This window comes from Nuphar pumila, chromosome 4 (assembly GCF_984573655.1).
Source record: "Nuphar pumila chromosome 4, dmNupPumi1.hap1.1, whole genome shotgun sequence".
Taxonomy (NCBI): domain Eukaryota; kingdom Viridiplantae; phylum Streptophyta; class Magnoliopsida; order Nymphaeales; family Nymphaeaceae; genus Nuphar; species Nuphar pumila.
In genome coordinates this window covers 136562582-136580017 of record NC_143252.1, presented here as the reverse complement: position 1 = coordinate 136580017, position 17436 = coordinate 136562582, and the positions used below count along the sequence as shown (strand labels likewise).

Here is a 17436-nt window from a genome sequence, read left to right as displayed (position 1 = left end):
GAGTATAAGGCTTTTGCCAACCCCTTCTCATATGGCTCTTTCGTAAGGTTGAATGAAACCAACTATGCCAGGTGGTCCAGAACTTTTATGATGTCGGTATCTGGACATCGTCGAAAACATATTTTGTTGGAAGGCGAACCCACTGAGAAATTGAGAAAATATGTCACTTGGGATGAAGATAATGACATAGTTATGTCATGGATCATGAATAGTGTCGAACCCCATATTGCCGATGGATTGATCTACTATAATACAGCCAAACTAATGTGGGACAATCTTCGTGATACATACTCACAAGAAACGAATGTGAGTCGTATCCTGCAAGTTGAACAAGAAATATATAACTTGCGACAGAGAGATCAGACCTTGGCCCAGTACTATGCCTCTGTCAAAGCTGCGTTTGAAAGACTTAATGCTCATAGGCCTCTTTGTTGCTCGAAGCAAAAGGATCATCGAGAACAAACCATGGTTGCTCGTTTTCTTACAGGTCTTTCTTCAGATTTCTCTGTTGCAAAAGTTCAAATGTTGACTGGTTCAGATGTTCCCACTCTTGCTGATGCTTACAATCGTCTGAGTAGACTTGCGATCTCTCTGCCACAATCTCAGCCTGTGACTCAGTCATCTGCTCTTGTTGTCCCATCTAGTTATGAGCGTGGAAATATTCAGAATAGCAGAGGACGAGGACGTGTACGTAGTATGGGAGGCAGAGGAAAGCTTCAATGTACATTCTGTGGAAAATCTGGACATTTAGAAGATCGTTACTGGGATAAGCATGGTCGGCCAATCTCTTCTTCATCAAAGTCATATACCCCTAAAGCAAATGTTACTACTATTGAGGCAACAAATGCACCAGAGAATATCACTGCAAATGAAAGTAGTATCACCCTTAGTCGTGCGGAATATGATGAGTTGATTGCTCTTCGACCTTTGAGTTCCCCCACTCCTATAGCTGGGGTTGCCTATTCAACCGGAAATCATCTCCATCCGAATGATAGTAAGTGGGTTATTGACTCTGGTGCATCCAGACATTTGTGTGGAAATTCACGTGTTTTTTCAGATCTAAAGGTCATTAAGGCTCAACTTGGAGTCTCATTAGCCGATGGGAGCTCCTCCCTGGTTGTTGGTCAGGGAAATATTTCTATATCCTCCTCATTACAGTTGAAAAATGCTCTTCATGCTCCAAACTTTCCTCAAAGTTTACTTTCTGTTAGTTGTCTTATAAAAGAACAAAACTGTAGAGTAATATTTGATCCAATGGGTTGTCATTTTCAGGATTTGCTAACGGGGAAGAAGATTGGTGGAGGCTATGAAGAAAATGGACTTTACTACCTACATCATCCAATGGGTTCTGTTCATGCTGCAGTGGAACATTCATTCAGTCCTGTTCAGTGGCATCGTCGTCTTGGTCATCCTTCATTGTCAAAGCTTCGGTCGGTCTTTCCTCAGATTCCTTCCACCACATCATTTCAGTGTGAAGCATGTCAGTTGGGCAAGCATCATCGAAGCTCGTTCCCTTCGAGTCAGAGTCAGTCTAATAATAAAGTTTTTGAACTCCTCCATGCAGATGTATGGGGTCCTAGTAAGATTCCTACTAGGACTCAGTGTCGTTATTATCTTGTTATTGTTGATGATTTCTCCAAGTTATCATCGGTATTTTTAATAAAAGAACGATCTGAAGTTCCAAGTCTTATCAAATCCCTAATTCTTGAAATAAAAACTCAGTTTGAATCTATTGTCAAGATTGTTCGCACTGATAATGCTCTAGAGTTAAAATCAAAAGGTCTGTTACAATTTTACCAAGATCATGGCATCCAACCCCAAACTTCCTGTGCCTATTCATCTCAACAAAATGGGGTGGCTGAGCGAAAACATCGGCACCTCCTTGATGTTGCCAGGACCATTATGATTCAATCAAATGTTCCTGCCTTATACTGGGGTGATGCGATTACCACTGCTTGCTATCTGATCAACCGCATGCCTTCGTCTTCTATGGGTGATCAAATTCCATTACATATCCTAAAACCTGATGCCCCACTTTTTTCTTTCTCACCAAAAATATTTGGATGTGTTTGTTTTGTACACAAACTTGACCCTGACTGTGATAAATTAGCCGCTCAAGCTACAAAATGCATATTTATCGGTTATCCAAAAAATCAAAAGGGCTATCGATGTTATGATCCTATTTCTCGCCGAGAGTATGTCAGTGCGGATGTATCTTTCTTGGAATCCTCTCCATATTACTCTAGTTCCGGTTCCCCGCTGCAGGTTGATCCAGCTGAATCTTTTCCATTACCTATCCCTCCTTTTTCTTTGGAATCTGTGCCCTCCTTACTGAACCAAACTTTATCCTCTTCCAGATTTAATAATCCTCCATTGGTATATGTGCGTAGAGCTCCACTTCCGCAAGAGCCTTCATCTTCTTCTTCTCCTGAGGTAAGTTCTACTGACAATAGTGATCTTCAGGATGATGATAGCAGGCCTATTGCTCTACGAAAGGGGACAAGACAATGCACCTTATATCCCATATCTCATTATGTCTCCCATGCCAGAATTGGACATCAAATGAAGTCGTTTATTTCAGCCATGTCTGCTGAAACCATTCCTCTGAACTATCACCAGGCAACACTTGATAATCGCTGGAAGCTGGCTATGCAAGAAGAAATGGCAGCTTCAGTCTCTCAGCATACCTGGGATCTAGTTGATTCCCCAGCAGATGCTGACATTGTTGGATGTAAATGGGTATATATAATAAAGTACAAATCTGATGGTTCTATTGACAGGTACAAGGCCAGATTAGTCGCGAAAGGGTATACTCAGAATCTATGGAATTGACTTCTTTGAAACTTTTTCTCCTGTGGCACGGATGGATACCATCCGTCTTGTTCTCTCAGTAGCTGTTCAGCATGGTTGGAGCTTGTGTCAATTAGATGTGAAAAATGCATTTCTTTATGGGGATCTATCTGAGACCGTTTACATGCAACAACCTCCAGGTTTTGAGGTTGAGGGGGAGTGTCAGAAGGTGTGCAGATTGAGAAATGCGATTTATGGCTTGAAACAAGGTCCTTGTGCATGGTTTCAAAAGTTGTTTGAAGTGATGTCAAGCTTTGGCTTTAATAGATCGGCAGCAGATCATACACTTTTTATAAAGAAAACTAGCTCTGACATAGTTGTTATGGTGGTATATGCGGATGACATCATTCTTACAGGAGATGATGTGAAAGCTATTGAAGCCACAAAGGCTCATCTTCAAAAACACTTTGTTACAAAAGACCTTGGTTCACTCAGGTATTTTCTGGGTATAGAAGTTGCTAGAAGCCGTGAAGGGATGGTTTTGTCTCAACGGAAGTATGTTCTTGACTTATTAAAGGAAACAGGCATGTTGGGAGCTAAACCAGCAAATATTCCCATGGACCATAAAGTTCAGTTGTTTGAAGAAGGGTCAAAACCTGTTGATAGCAAAAGCTATCGCTCCCTAGTAGGGAAGTTATTATATGTAACTGTGACCAGACCAGATATTGCTTTAGCAGTAAGCAAAGTTAGCCAGTTCATGGATAAACCAACTGAGGTACACTGGAATGCAGCCATAATGATTCTCAGATATCTAAAATCCTCTCTTGGAAAGGGGTTACTGTTCAGGAAAGGTGGAACTCTGGAGATAGTAGCCTATTCTGATGCTGACTATGCTGGATCTGTAGTAGATATAAAGTCTACCACAGGATTCTGTGTGTTTTTGGGAGACAACTTGATTTCATGGAGAAGTAAGAAACATAATGTGGTTTCCAAGTCGAGTGCAGAACCAGAATATCGGGCTATGGCCCAAACAACTGCTGAATTGATATGGGTTCGCACTATTCTTAATGATCTCCAGGTGAAGGTTTCCTCTCCAATGACCATGATGTGCGATAACAAAGCGACAACATATATAGCAAACAATCCTGTCTTTCATGAGAGAATAAAGCATATTGAGGTTGATTGCCACTATGTAAGAGATATGATTTAAGCTGGTCATATCACTACAAAATACCTAAAGTCTGAAGACCAAGTTGCAGATATGTTTGCAAAGCCTCTTGCTAGGCCAAATTTCTCCAGATGTTGTGACAAGCTGAGCATGATAGATATCTATGCTCCAGCTTGAGGGGGAGTGTTGAGAATAGGTGGTTTTTAGGTTAAGTTCTCCTATATTAGAGGTTTTCTGAAATATTATTTTCATAAGGACTTAGATGTAATTTTTCTGTTTTGCCTCTCTTTATTTAATATAGAGAGAAGCCCTAATCTTAATTAACGAGTTCTATTGTGCAGCCGTCTCTCTCTCTTTCTCTCTCTACACTCACAGGTTGTTGTACACCCCCATCTCATTCTACAGTCTATATGGAGCAGCCCGCAGGATATGCAGAACAAGATATTGATCAATACGTGTGTAAACTGAAACGAGCGATATATGGTTTGAAACATGCATCTCGTTCTTGGTTCGAGAGTTTTTCGCTTGAAATACAGAGACATGACTTCTCTATATCTTTTCTTGATCATTCATTATTCATCTACAAGAAGCTCTACATGAATGTGGTACTTGGGAGGTTGTTCCCATACCACCAAATAGAAATGTAGTCGGATCAAAATGGGTGTACAAGATTAAATATAAACCTGATGGGAGTATTGAAAGGTACAAAGCTAGACTTGTTGCCAAAGGATTCACACAAGAGCAAGGGCAGGATTTTGATGAAACTTTTAGTCCTCTGGTGAAAATGGGGACCATTCAAATTGTGTTGGGTCTAGCTGTTGAACATGGATGAATATTAAGTCAGCTAGATGTTAAAAATGCCTTCCTGCATGGAGATCTCAAGGAAGAAGTCTATATGGAGTAGCCCGCAGGATATGCAGAACAAGATATTGATCAATACGTGTGTAAACTGAAACGAGCGATATATGGTTTGAAACATGCAACTCGTTCTTGGTTCGAGAGTTTTTCGCTTGAAATACAGAGACATGGCTTCTCTAGATCTTTTCTTGATTATTCATTATTCATCTACAAGAAGCAGAGTGTGACCACACTCCTATTGATATATGTAGATGACATCATCATTACAGGTAACTGCGAAACTCATATTGAGGAAGTAAAGAAATTGTTGAATCAGAGATTTAAAATGAAGGATCTCGGAGATCTACGATATTTCCTTGGGGTGGAAGTCGACAAGACATGTAATACACTTACTCTCACTCAACACAAGTACACAGTGGATATTCTCAGTAGAGCGGGTATGATGAATTGCAAACCCTTGTCAACCCCAAGTGTCGTGCATCAGAAACTGAGTTCTAAAGGAGACTTATATGAAGATCCTACTAGATACCGCAGCATAGTAGGTATGTTACAATACCTAACATTCACTCGACTTGATATAATGTATTATGTCAATCAGGTATCTCAATTTATGCATGAACCTCATACATCACATATGGAGGCATTTAAGAGAATACTAAGATATCTAAAAGGTACTATCGACGATGGCCTTGTATACAGAAAGAGTGAGCTGAATCAAGGCGCACATGAGATCATTGTTTATGTTGACGCTGATTGGGCTTGTAATCCAGACGAACGTCGATCGATATCTGGTTATTGCTGTTTTCTTGGGTCAAACCTAGTTTCTTGGAACAGTAGAAAGCAGAAAGCCATAGCTAGATCAAGCACAGAGGCCGAATACAGATCGATGGCTTCCGCGACTGCAGAGGCTACGTGGATAAGACATCTTCTCACAGAGATAGGAGAATCGATTGCTCGATCATTTTTACTATGTGACAACCAAAGTGCCATCAATATGTCTTTCAATCCTATTTATCACAGTCGAGCAAAACACATTGAGATAGATCAACACTTTGTAAGGCAAAAGGTTGAAGAAAAAGAAATTGAGCCCAATTTTGTCCGAACAGAAGAACAAGTTGCAGATATATTCACAAAAGGATTAACAAAGGACAGGTTTTGGATGTTAAAAGGCAAGTTGTTCATGAACCAAGATCATGTACAACTTGAGGGAGGGTGAAAAGAATCATTTATGGATTTGGATTCAATCCAGACCCGTATCCACATATGGGTTGTGCTATGTTGTAATTTTAAACATTCACTAAAGGGTATTTCTGTACCCTAATCTTTGTAATTTTTATTTTACATATGTTTTAAATAGATCAATCATGAGTGGAAGAGGAAGCCGTGACTTTCAACAACCCTCTTTTTCTTTTCTCGTTTTCTCCTTGCGCAGGTAAACCTGGAGTTCACCTTTTCGCAGAGTGGAAATACTATCAGGAAAATGAAAGGTAAAAGCGGTCACTAATTTCAATCATAGTGACAAGTATCACTGGTATTTTAAAAATATTGCAATTTGTTATTTGTAATGGCTCTTATTTTTCTATTAAATATAAGTTAATATCTTTTCAAGATTTTTTAAGAAAAACTGAATTTTAAAAGTATCATAAGATCTTTCCTTGTGATTATGATTTTAACAATTGATTAGGCATAAAGTCATTCAGAAAACAAGTAACCATGAGGGAAGTCTTTGATCCAATAAAATTGACATCATAACTCTATCAGACAAAGAGGCAACCAACAATCATCAAAGGATAAATAAAATGGGAGAAAGAGAAAGAAGAAAAATTATATTAAAAGAAAAGTGAAATGAGTAGAATTCCCTTAAATATAAATGCTTAATGTACCAAATATATTATGCAGTTAGGATAATTAAAGATACCAACAAATTAAGCTTTGCTTGATGTTTTATTAAACCTACTCTCTTTCTCTCTAACATGCAATGCACATGGCGCCAGCTGATAGTTCTCTTCTATGCATGTAAACAAGCCTTCTTCTCTATTTATTTTACCTGTCTTTTTTGGACAGTCTCAACACCTTTCCTTTAGCATGTGAGGACTCAAAAGAGGGTAGGTGAAGCTCAATCCACTTCCTACTTGGGTGTTCTGTTTTTTATTCTTTATCTCAGTTTTCATGTTTTTTCCTCGATTTTCTTTTTCAAAGCTAAAGCAGACGAAATCGTAAAGGTTGTTGGTTTTTTGCACCTCCATTATGGGAATTGAATGGGCTTGTATAGGTTTATTTTTTTTGATTTATTGTTAGTTATGAGCATAAGAGGCAAGATATGCATAGGTTAGAAAATTTTAATGCTGAATTCCTAAAAAGAATACCTAATCATTTTTTATTATTATAAAGAAAGAGTAAAAAATGTTTTTGATTTGACTTATCTAATAAATTTTAATGGGAAAGGGTAAAGAATGTTTTTCATTTGATTTGACTTATCTAATAATTTTCAATGGCAACAAATTTGAAACTTGTAAAAACAACAAGTATGCACATGAAATGTCTCAAAAATAAATATTTTGTAACATTTTAAGCATGTATATAAATCTTTGTAAATCCAGTTCAGAGGTTGATTGTACTCTGGCAACTTTATGCAAGGTAGAGTTTGGTTGTTCGGGGGGGGTGATAGTGTAAAATATAGGGCATCATTGTGAATCAAACCGTAAAACATCTAAGAGAGAAAGAAGACTTGGGAGAAGAGATGAACTTTTCTTTAAAGAATAGAGGCTGCACACATTGAGAATCGTGCCCTCTTGCTTTATAATTTATATTTTTACATTGGACACATATGCCCCTGATTACGGGTTACAAAAATATTTCAATGAAAGGGTAAATACGTCAAGGAATTTTACAGCTTAAAACATGACACTCCATGTGTGGATCTCGGATCCTAATGATCCAATCCATTCCACACGTCTTAACACCCTCCCTCAAGTTGAACATGGTTTTGAACAGAGTTACCGGAAGCGCCTAGGCAAAAGGGGAAGCGCGAAACGTCGCACTTTCGAAGCATGAGGGGAAGCATCCCCCTTTTTTGGGAAGCGCGCTTCCCTTTTATGGGAAGCGTGCTTCCCCCACGTTTCCCCATTTTTTTCATTTTTTTCGCTTCCCCCTCGCTTCCGATTCGCTTCCTAGGTCGCTTCCGAGACGGTTCATAATTTTCTTCTAAGTGGTCCCACGCTTCTCCGCTTCCTAAATTTTTGAAAGTGCCTCGCTTCCCGCTCCCGCTTCCCGTATCGCTTCCCGCTCCCGCTTCCTCGACTCGTAACTCTGGTTTTGAACCATATTCAACTTGCTCTTCAAAAACCAAAATCTCTCTTTAGTGAGTCATTTTATAAAAAGGTCTGCTACTTGACCATTGGTACTAATGTACCTAGCTTTTAACTCAAGGTCCTCTATCCTCTATCTAATGAAATGCTGATCAATCTCAATGTATTTTGTCCTTCCATACTGAATAGGATTTTGTGCAATTTTGATTGCATTCAGGTTGTCACAATGGAGAATTGATATGGGACTCACTTCCCAAAGCTCACTCAATAGATGTCGTATCCATATGACCTTTGTTGTAGTTGCTGCCATGGACCGATATTCCGCCTCTATACTGGATGGTGCTACAACTCTTTGCCTTTTGCTGCTCCATGAAATTAAATTTTGCCCGAGAAAAACACAATATCCTAAAACAGACTTCAATTCATCCGGATCTCCAGCCCAATCTGCATCTGAGTAAACCACGATTTTCTGTTAAATTTTGGATAAGTGGACCTATAAGTTACCCTTACTGTTAAATTGAATACATAATTTTTGCTTATGTTAACTATTTGAGTTCTGCCACACCATGAAAGTTGCATAAAATAAGAGGCAAGAAGAAAGGAGAAAAAAAAGATGTTTCATTCCATAGAAAAATGAAAGAGTAATGCAACATATGTCTCTCTATCATTGGCTATTACATCTTAGAAGCCTAAAGTACAAGACTACCTCTACACACACATAGTAATACATAAATGGGTATTACCCATGCTAATGATACATGTTATTACATTCCTCAATATTAACAACTCCTAAAGCTTGTTTTCACCCTTCTAGAAAAAAACTCTAAAAGTGGAATTCTGAATGATGCTTATGTTATTTTCCTTCTTAAGTGGGTTATGAATGTTAACCCATACATTTGAATTAACTGCCGAAAATGCAGATATATTGCTACATAATAATGTTGATCATAATTTATGAAGGTATCTATAACTTGTTATTTATAATCATCGGTGTTTCTGGTGTTGCATATGAAATTTCACTTGGTGCCTGTTCTGGGATTATGCTCTGTCTAAGGTTTCATGTTGAACTTTCTATTTTAATTAGTAAATTGTCTCCTTATATGTGGATGTCATAGGTTGAGACATGATTTTGATTTCTATTTCTTTCTTGTGTAGATTAATTTGTAGGTTTTGAGCACTATATTCTGCATGGCTGTCACCTTGGCCAATATACTTGTCATTCATCTCACTGGCAGCATACGAGTTCTAATATAAAGATTATAATGAGATGTCAATGGCAGGATTATCATTGCTGGCTGCTTCTCGTTTATGTTTCCCCAGTTGTTGTTGCCATTGTCTTTGGGCCTTGAAAATGCATAGTGCCTACCATTCCATTCAATCACAGCCACCCCCATCAGGATCTCATCATGAGAACGTGAATGCCAATGCCAGTGATATCTTTCAACAGAAACGAGCTCTTCGCTCCAAAATACGAAAGGAGTTGAGGGCCGTGGCTCCTTCATTGAGACACGAACAAGGTTAGGTGATAAGTCTTGTTTTCTTGGCTTCATGTTGGATCTAATATGGTCTACTAACAAATCTATGTGGCTTTGGTTTTATATATGAATTATAGCATAATGATGACGGCCACATTGAGAATGTCGGGAATTTCTTTTTCATCTGTATGTGACCTCTTATTAGCATCTAAACTATCTAATACCTAGCTTTACCTTCTTTTTTTTTTAATTCTAACCTATTCCTCCTTATACAACATATCCACTTCATTCATTGGTTTGTTTGCCTGGGCGGTTGAATCCTAAATGTTGAGATTTTATTGCTACATGACACAAACAGTTTATTGAGTGTGCATGTTATATGTTAGCACAACATTGTCGCAAACACCAGTTATTGCCATAACACTTTATGGACAAAGTACAACCTACATCTACATATTCAATGCTGAGTTTGAACTTCATTTTTTAAAATAATCTTGATTATTTATTTTGTCATGACTTGCTGTTTTTCTTTGTAAATTGTCATTGACTATTTCTTGATGATCTTCAGTCTCAACTTGGTAGCTTGTGAACTTGAAAGTATATATAGTCTTGTGTTTATATTTTTATAATAAAAACTATAATTGTACTATCAATTGCCATTTCTGCATCATCTATACTGTTGTGCCCTATGTCCATGTTAGCATCCATGTGAGATAGCTTATCGTTTTCCTTGTGGATTAGGTAGCGAAGGATTGGAAAAATATTTGAGAGGACGTTAGAAGCTGCTAAATTGTAATATCAAATCAATGTTATTATATATATATAGGAAGATACATGCACATATATATTTCATATATATGTACACGTACCTACCTACATATATATATATAAAATATATATATTTATTTCTTGTAATAGTTGTAGGGCTAGTTTAGTCTTTTTGCACATATTCATTTTTCAAATATGTTGTAATTACTTTTTATTTATTTTTCTTTCTTTTTGTAAAAGTTAGTGTACACCTTGGAGGGGCCCACCATCTAGTCCTTGGGCTTTCCGTTTATCAACTCTCGGATCATGGGTGTGATATAAAGTTTTCATCTAACAAATGTTGGATACAGGATCGCCGGTTCGGGAGATTGATTGGGGAAGACTCTAGGAAGGGTGATCTATACTATGTCGATTCCCTTTAAATTCCAAAGAACCCGTTTTGTAATATTGTCCAACAAAAGGATATTAATGTGTGGCACAAGAGACTTGGACATCCAAATATTGCAAAAATTTCTCATTTGTGATTTCACTTGTAACGACTGTATACTTTGAAAAATGAAAAAATTGCCTTTTTGTCAAAGATCTATATTTACAACAAGACCTTTTGAAATTATTCATTCGGATGTATGGGGACTAGCACCTTTGGGCTGAAGCGGCTCTAGCATCTGTCTATCTGATAAATCGGCTACTCTCTAAAAACTTGAACAATATCTCGCATTTTGAAAAATTGTATACCAAAGAACCCGACTATAGTTGGTTGAGAATTTTTGGTTCTAAATGCTTCGTTCTTACTAACAAGAATGAAAAGCTTTCACCAAAAGTCATTGCTTGTGCCCTATGTCACATGGGTGCGGGTGTGGGGGTGCGACACTTTAAAAAAACTTGGGTGCGAGGGTGCGGCAATATATATATATATATATATATATATATATATAATTTGTGTAGGGGAGGGGTCGAGCCTTCTCCCTGCGCCCTCTTTGTGCAAGGGAGGGGTCGAGCTGATGAATTGTGGAGCTTGATTTAGAGTTTTTTCCCTTGCAGAAAGGGGGGTCCGGGGGCTCCCCCCGACGTGGGTCATGCTGCGCGTTCAGCGGGCGGGGGTCTCTGGGGGGCAACGCCCCCCAGAAGAATTTTTTTAATATAAAAATTGGACATAAGTAACCCTGGCTATGGTCAATGCACCCAGGGACGGGTTGATCGCACCGGGTGCTGCACCCGCGTCGCGTCGACGCAGGTGCGACACCCGGTTTGCTGAGTCCCTGTGACATAACTTGCGTCTTTCTTGGATATTCCGAAACCCAAAAGGGGTTTTGTTGTTATGATATTAAGAATGATAAGCTATATGTTTCCAGAAATGTGAGTTTTCTAGAAAATGTTAATGGTTTTGAAAAGAGTGAAACCTTTGAAGAAAACATGGATTACTCTTTTTTATTTGAAATGTTAGCATATGATGATGATAGTGATGACTATTTCATTCATAATGATGTCAACGATAAAGAAGATGGCTCATCCTATCCACTTATCTTCCAACATAGTAATGAAGGAGCATTGAGAGATCCCATAACATATACCCATAAAGATAGAACCAGTTTTAGGAGTGCAATTGAAAAATACAGTAAACCTAGTGATTTCAATTCAACAAATGATGAAAACCTGCGAAGAACTGAGAGAAGTAGAAAGGGGCCTTCTAGGTTTATCTCATATGATTCTTTTACTCCTAAATATAAAGTTTGCCTTAGTGCCATTCATTCCCATATAGAACCTAGAAACTTCGAAGAAGCAAAAAAGAATGATGAATGACTGAAAGCAATGGAATGTGAGCTTTCAGCTCTCAACAGGGCAAAGACTTGGGACTTTCAAGATCTCCATAAGGGTAAGAAAGCAATAGGGTGTAAATGGGTATTTAAGGTAAAAACTAAGAGCGATGGATCTCTTGAGAGATATAAGACTCGATTAGTTGCAAAGAGATATAGTCAAGAATACAGGATTGACTATGAAGAAACTTTTGCCCCTGTGACCCGAATGATCACTGTCTGATGTCTCATCACCTTTGCCTCCATCAACAAATGGAACATCTATCAAATGGATGCTAAGAACGCCTTCCTAAATGGTAATTTGAATGAAGAGGTATATATGGATGATCAACCAAGAATGGAGACTCCCAAAGGGAAAGTGCTTCGCCTTCGAAAAACACTTTATAGTTTAAAACAAGCCTCCGAGACTTGGTATGATAGATTTAACTCTGTAATGTTAGAAAATGGTTTTTCATCCTATTTCACTAACACTGCCTTATTTGTTAGAAAAACCAATGCAGGGATTGTCATTCTGCTTTTATATGTGGATGATATGCTTATAACCGAAAGTGATTCTAAAGGGGTTAAAAGCATAAAATCAATTTTGAAGGATAGATTTGAAATGTCTGATTTGGGATTCCTAACTTATTTTTTGGGTATTGAAGTAGCATACTCTCATAGGGTATTTTTTTATCTCAAACTAAGTTTGCCTTTGAAATTATTGACAGGTCAGGTATTATGGATGATAAGGTTTGTGAAACTTCTGCTATAGTAAGAGAAAAAATGAAGGTTGATGATGGTATTTGTAATAAACAAAAAAAAAATTTGTTGGATCGGGTCGGATCCAGTTTTGGACACGACCCAGATCCAAAGGGGGACAGGCGGTCGGGCACCCCGTCCGTCTCTCCCGTGCCTTTTAAGGTCGAGGCAAGGAAAGTGAGGGAGGTTCACGAAACCCCTCCCTCGCTGTCTCTCTCCCGCACCGCCTCTCGGTCTCTCTCCCCCGATTGACTCTCTCGTCTCTACACCCTCTGGAGACCCCTGTCAACCCAACGCCGACGATGCCGCCGCCGGCGACCACCAGGTACACACCTCCCCCTTTTTCGTTCACCACTCTCTCTCTCCTCTCTACCTCTCCCGTCTCTTCTCTCCCTCACCTCTCTGTGTGGCCACGGGAGGGGTCAAACCCCCTCCCTGTGCCCCCTTTTAGCAGGGGAGGGGCACGACACCCCTCCCTGCTCTCCGTTACGGTAGGGGAGGGGGGATGAGCCCCCTCCTTGCTTCCGTTACGGTAGGGGAGGGGCCGAGCCCCTCCTCCCTGTCCCCTTTTTGATGTGCCAGCAGGGGCCGATGGCCCCTGCCTTTTTGTTGTGCCAGCAGGCGCCATCGGCCCCTGCCTTTTTGTTTGCCAGCAGGGGCCGATGGCCCCTGCCTTCTTGTCTGCCGGCAGGGGCCGATGGCCCTTGCCTTTTTATTGTGCCAACAGGGGCCATCGGCCCCTGCCTTTTTGTTTGCCAGTAGGGGCCGATGGCCCCTGCCTTCTTGTCTGCCAGCAGGGGCCGATGACCCTTGCCTTTTTGTTGTGCCAGCAGGGGCCATCGGCCCCTGCCTTTTTGTTTGCCAGCAGGGGTCGATGGCCCCTGCCCTTTGTGCGCGAGCCTATACCCTTGGCCCGGGAAATCTTTGGAAGCTACATCGTGATGGGGATAGATCATTACAATTGTTGGTCTCCAACGAGGAATTCCTAGTAAGCGTGAGTCATCTGCTCGCATTGACTACATCCCTCTTTTGGCAGCAAGGGTCATTTGGCCCTGCCCCATCCTTTCTTTTTTCAAGGCAATTGGGACGGTTGGCCCCAACCCTATTTATCGGAGAAGTCGAGCCTTCTCCTTGCTTTTGCTTTTGTCTGGGTTGCATGTTAATATCGCATATTTGCAGCTACGACGGGTCCAGCTCGCGCTCCGCGACCCGAGCCGCCAATCGCGTACATCCGCGGACGACAGCAAGCTTGCAACTCTCAAAGGTAGGGGAAGAATGCACAGAAGACTTGGACAATTGAATTAAGTTCAATTAACTAAAAAGGGACCATTAAATAAATAAATATATATATATATATATATATAGAAATATATATATATATATATTTATACGAGTACACATTTAACTCAAGGACGCGGTTTCGCGATCTTTGTCCTTTACCTTGCCGTCGCGCATCGCGTGAAGGATATGCGTTGCACTTCTGTTTACAGTCTTTACTTTGCCGTCGCGCTTTGCGCTAGGCTCTTGCTTTTGCATATGTGTTGGTATTGCCTTGCTATTGCAGAGGTGCATGTCCTTGCTCTTTGCGTATGCTTTAAAGGCATCCTCGTGGAGAATGCAAGAGGCATTTACCCCTCTCCCTCTTGCGACAAGAGTTCAGTCGGGAGCGAGCGGCATATCCTTGTCTAAGGAGAGGGATACCTCGCAAGGATCCTGGCTCTTCGTGTGTGCAGTCCTGTAGAGTCGACTTGAGGTTTCAGGGAGCTGCGCAAAAGCATCAAAGACTGCTTCAAATCGAAGCATTTGGAAGGATGTGACTGACTGGTTCTGCTCTCCTTTTTGGCACATCTCGGGTGATCCCGATTTGGGGGTTCGAGCGAACGTCTTAGCGGGTGTCCTGTTGAGAAACCCGTATCCCGTCTATCGAGGCCGGTGTCGAGTCATGCGAGGCATGTAGATACCCCGATAGCGGATGTGATTCGAGAAAATCAATGCATAATGTTGGCACAAGGTACTGCTGTTTCAAAAGATAAAGTAAAGTTGATAAACTTTATATCTTTGTGAAACACTCTTGTTGAGGCTTCTATTGAGGAGCTATACCCCTTTCATCCTAGAGTACTTGTAGTCGTGCACGACACGTCTAGTACTGCGATGATCGGATGAGACGGTCGTGCGACCTCGAACAACGCTAAATGCAAAATGTTGTAATAACATAAATGGCCTCACATTCGCCTTGACAGGCAAGATGCTCGAGTGGTTTAAATACCACAGCATAGAATGGGTCGTTAGTTAAGCAACCCCTAACATACCTATTCGTTTCTGGTTGTCTGTCAAGGGAGAGGACAAAGCAGTACAAACTCCAATGGACAGGTTGTTAACAACCACCCTACGGGCAACGATCCGGCCTCCCCAGTCATTGGAGTTAGGGGCTACATTAGTTATCTCAACACTTCTGCAGAAGTTGGATGCGTCCGTGGCACAACCTCCTTTAGGGAATCCTCTCTCGGCTAAAGCCGTCCCTTTGGATCGAACTCAACTAGCTATTCGGGTTATTGAAAATACATAGAATAACAGACGCCCGAACTAGTTTCAGTTGGTTCTACGTTTTGCCTGCGCGTACCCGCAGGTTCGTAATTATCGAAACATAAGGTCTGTTCACACTGGTCGTTGAGTCGTGAGATTCGCTTGCACTACTGCTTCGCTTGCACTACTGCTTCGCTTGCACTACTGCTTCGCTTGCACTACTAATTCGCTTGCTTGCTCGATAGTTCAGTATGCTACTCGTTGAGCTGTGCACGCCTGTCAAGGCGTTACTCTAATTGGCTAAACTGCTTACGCAGTTCTTTGCGGAGTAATAAGGAGCTTCTCATACTGGTTAAATACTTATAATAATAGCATTATGCCAGTTGCTACATATTAGCATGTGACTTGCTTTATCCCTTGGTCGAACTGTTTGGTGCTTATTGTTGTGTAGCACTTGTTGGCTTGCATCTCTTATGATTGATGTGATTGCATACAGCTCGTAATCTACGAACTGGTGACAACTAGGATTGATGTGGCCGCTTGTCTTATAAGCTGCTTACATATTGTGATATAACAGTTGCCGTATGATTGCTTATGAATGGCTTGTGATGTAATGGTTTATGCCTTACGATTAATTTAATTACTTGTTCATGGACTGAGCCATTTTATGGTAATTATATGTTTTACGAGCATTGTTATGAGTGCTTGTCTTATTCAGTTGTTTTGTTTGGCTGACGGGTAGAGTTAGTTACCCTTCGCCTATAGAATCAACTGAATTGCCATATTTGCGCGTTCTCATGTGTCGTTTACACATGCTTTGAGGGCCTATTTGAGGATTGCAATATTCCTTGTGGCAATCATACGATGCGTAGGATTATATGCTTCTGCGTGGAGTGATACGATGCATACTGTTGATATACATGCTTGTGCCCATATTGTGGCTACTGACATCGAGAGCAGTCAACTGTTCGGAGCAGTCGATTGTATAGATGCGTGTATCACCGAGTAGGGTGTCTGTCGAGCACCTGATCTCCAAAGGATTATCTGCGAGGGCGTGTATGATCAAGACCAGGTATCCGGCTAGAGTGGTAGATTCTCTGTGAGGATGTACACTGTCCACGAACGGGTAGCCGCAAAGACGGTGAACTCCTGTGAGGAAGTGTATGGTCCAAGACCAGGTATACCATCTAGGGCGGAATTCCTTGTGAGGTTATACATGTCCCAGACCAGGTGATCCGGGCGTTGATCTTGTTGTTTGTATTAGTGGCTATCGACCCTGAGAGCGGTCATTTGTGTGGATGCGTGTATCGCAATGATTTTCATTGGATATGACATTTGTTAGGGACTGATCTCCCAAAGGTTTCGCTGTGAGGTTATACATTTCCCAGATCAGGTGACCCGGCTAGAGTGGGAGATCTCTGTGAGGATGTACATTGTCCACGAACGGGTAGCCGCAAAGACGGTGAACTCCTGTGAGGAAGTGTAGGGTCCAAGATCAGGTATACCCTCTAGGGCGGTAATCCCTTGTCCAGTCGTATATCTCTCGGACCGAACGATTCGACGTGGATCTTGTGTTTTTGCTTACCATAAAAAGTTATGGTGAGCTGTGACGATCTTCTGAGATTGTTTGTGATAGCCAACTATGAATTCATAGTTTCGGCTTTCTGTTTTAGCATGATTACATGCTTGACTCAGGTGTGAGAATCAGATCGTTAGCGATTTGAGTTAGTGATCATGTTTTGGACCTTCTACGGAAGGGTGAGTTTTTCTGAGAAGGTATGACGCCTTAGTGCGTCATAACCGGTGACGGTTAGCCGCGTAAGACTTTGAGAGATGAGGATAGATTAAGGTCGTTCAGGACAATGCGTTGGTTAGAAGTAGCGAGTGACAAACTATGTCCTGGTGGTGATTAGATGCAGAGACCTCGTTCTAGGAACGAGGACAAGCTTGTTGCGTAGTAGTTCACAGCTTACGATCAAATGGATCGTATGCTG

General features: G+C 40.8%; 1 protein-coding gene across 4 annotated transcripts in view; it reads left to right on the top strand.

Moving 5' to 3' along the window:
• LOC149841214 (5-formyltetrahydrofolate cyclo-ligase, mitochondrial-like) overlaps positions 1 to 17436 on the top strand; it is a 54253-nt gene that overhangs the window by 13198 nt on the left and 23619 nt on the right. For 2 of the 4 annotated variants that reach the window (XM_090003690.1, XM_090003688.1), the window contains exon 2: positions 9405 to 9641. In XM_090003690.1, the coding sequence (XP_089859816.1) occupies positions 9476 to 9641 (166 nt within the window). In that variant the 5' untranslated portion in view covers positions 9405 to 9475. Of the gene's footprint in view, positions 1 to 9279; positions 9642 to 17436 lie in introns of all 4 variants that reach the window. The other 2 variants (XM_090003687.1, XM_090003689.1) reach the window with 1 other exon arrangement.